This window comes from Nematolebias whitei, chromosome 7, assembly GCF_014905685.2.
Source record: "Nematolebias whitei isolate Nwh7 chromosome 7, NemWhi1, whole genome shotgun sequence".
NCBI classification, from domain to species: domain Eukaryota; kingdom Metazoa; phylum Chordata; class Actinopteri; order Cyprinodontiformes; family Rivulidae; genus Nematolebias; species Nematolebias whitei.
The window spans coordinates 2,889,330-2,891,354 of NC_056504.1; the positions used below are offsets into that span (position 1 = coordinate 2,889,330).

At 40.4% G+C, this 2,025-nt stretch overlaps 1 protein-coding gene across 1 annotated transcript in view; it reads left to right on the plus strand.

Annotated features, from left to right (window-relative positions):
- barx1 (BARX homeobox 1) overlaps positions 1–2,025 on the plus strand; it is a 90,836-nt gene that overhangs the window by 2,354 nt on the left and 86,457 nt on the right. The window contains exon 2 of the mRNA XM_037679071.1: positions 425–704. Within this exon, the coding sequence (XP_037534999.1) occupies positions 425–704 (280 nt within the window). The remainder of the gene's footprint in view (positions 1–424; positions 705–2,025) is intronic.

Genomic DNA, 2,025 nt, shown 5'->3' on the forward strand with positions numbered 1-2,025 from the left:
GTATTATTATTATTATTATTAAATACAGTGTATTATTATTATTATTAAATACAGTGTATTATTATTAACTACAGTGTATTATTATTATTATTATTAAATACAGTGTATTATTATTAAATACAGTGTATTATTATTAAATAGAGTGTATTATTATTAAATAGAGTATATTATCAGGTACTTCAGTTTGAAAATTCAAGCGCACATTGTGAAGTGAAGCGTTGTTGTGAAGCGTCTGTCAGCTTTGAGCTCTTTGCTAATCTCATAGGAGGACGTTGGTCCTCACGGACTGACCCAGAACCAGAACTTAAAGCAGGTCTGTGTGCCTGATTTGAACTTTACTTAAATAATTAAGTAGTTTTTAGGCTACTCCTACAGACAGCTGGTGACATTTCTGTTAGTAAAATTTCTCCTCCCGTGTTTCCAGTGGTCAAGGCGGAGCAGGCGGGCCTGTTGAAGTTCCCTCTGACCCCCCTGTCCTGTGCGCTGGCCTCACCGCTCCTGTCTGCCGCTCCGGCGCTGCAGGTCGGGCCCGCGGGCCGCCACTTGCCTCTGGAGCTGCAGCTGCGTGGGAAACTGGAGGCCGGAGCAGACGGAGGCGCACGGGCCAAGAAAGGCCGCCGGAGCCGGACCGTGTTCACCGAGCTGCAGCTCATGGGCCTGGAGAAACGCTTCGAGAAGCAGAAGTACCTGTCCACCCCCGACAGGTGCGTCGGTGCCACACACACACAAAGATGGATCTGTTCTTATTCAGTCAGACGGTCAGCCGTCGGGAGGAGAGCTGGACTAAGTCAGCTGACAGGATGAGCTGCAGACTTTTATCCTCAAGGATTCAAACTGTTGATGTTCAAGTCAGAAGTTTCAGCACATTGTGAGAATAAATGTTGCCTGTAACGTTTCATGTGCTCTGGAAACATCTCGACCTGTCAAGTTTCATGAAGAAGGAAGGAACAGGTGATCTGTGAAGACGAAGCCTCTGAGCTCTGTCATTTATAACGTTAGTCATAAACCAAAGACGTCTGCAGCTAAAAGAGCGCGTTCTAAAGACACATCAGCTGAGAATAACATGAAAACTGGAGACGTGGAGGTGCAGCAGGATCAGAATCAGCTGAAGGAGCTGAAAACACAAGACGACAAAAGCTGAACAGAGTGAGAAACAGAAATGATCAGAATCAGCTGAAGGAGACAAAGAGAGGCTGAAAAGATTTCAATCTGACATTCACCAAACAAATACTGACACGAGCAGAAACAAGCTGAAATTAGCAACAACAAAAAAAGAGCTGAAAAGCTCAAATTTACTGAAAGAGGCTGGAAGGAGCATCCAAGTAGAAATTATTAGAAAGAAGCAACAAAGCTGAAATTAGCTAAAAGATAACGTCAGGAAAAAATGTAAAATGAGCAGAAAAGTACATAAATAGTAGCTGAAAAGACAGAAAAAAGATTAATTTGGCTGAAGAGAAATGAAAGAATAAGAAAAAGCTTAAAGGAGCTAAAAGAAGCTGAAATTAGCCCCAAGCAAGAACAACAGCTGAAACGAGCTCCAAGGCTTTGAAGGACGTGACGAGAGCGCCACTCATTTTGAAAGAGAACAACATGGCCGACAAACCTTCGGTCAGGCTCGCCCTCAAACACACCTGTTCAAGAAAGTGCCGTTAATAAACATAAAATCATTGACAGAAGTCGCAGCAGGCGTGTCCTGCATGAGCTGAACATTTAGATGAATTGTTGAAATGAGACAAAAACGTTGAGACGTCAACCAGACGCATTTATTTTTATTAATTTATGTTGAAAACACAACGTCCTTTTCAACGTTACACACTCTGCTCATAAAACTTTAATACATGTACACAATAATCTCAAAAATAATAATAACTTTAATACATGTACACAATAATCTCAAAAATAATAATAACTTTAATACATGTACACAATACTCTCAAAAATAATAATAACTTTAATACATGTACACAATAATCTCAATAATAATAATAACTTTAATACATGTACACAATAATCTCAATAATAATA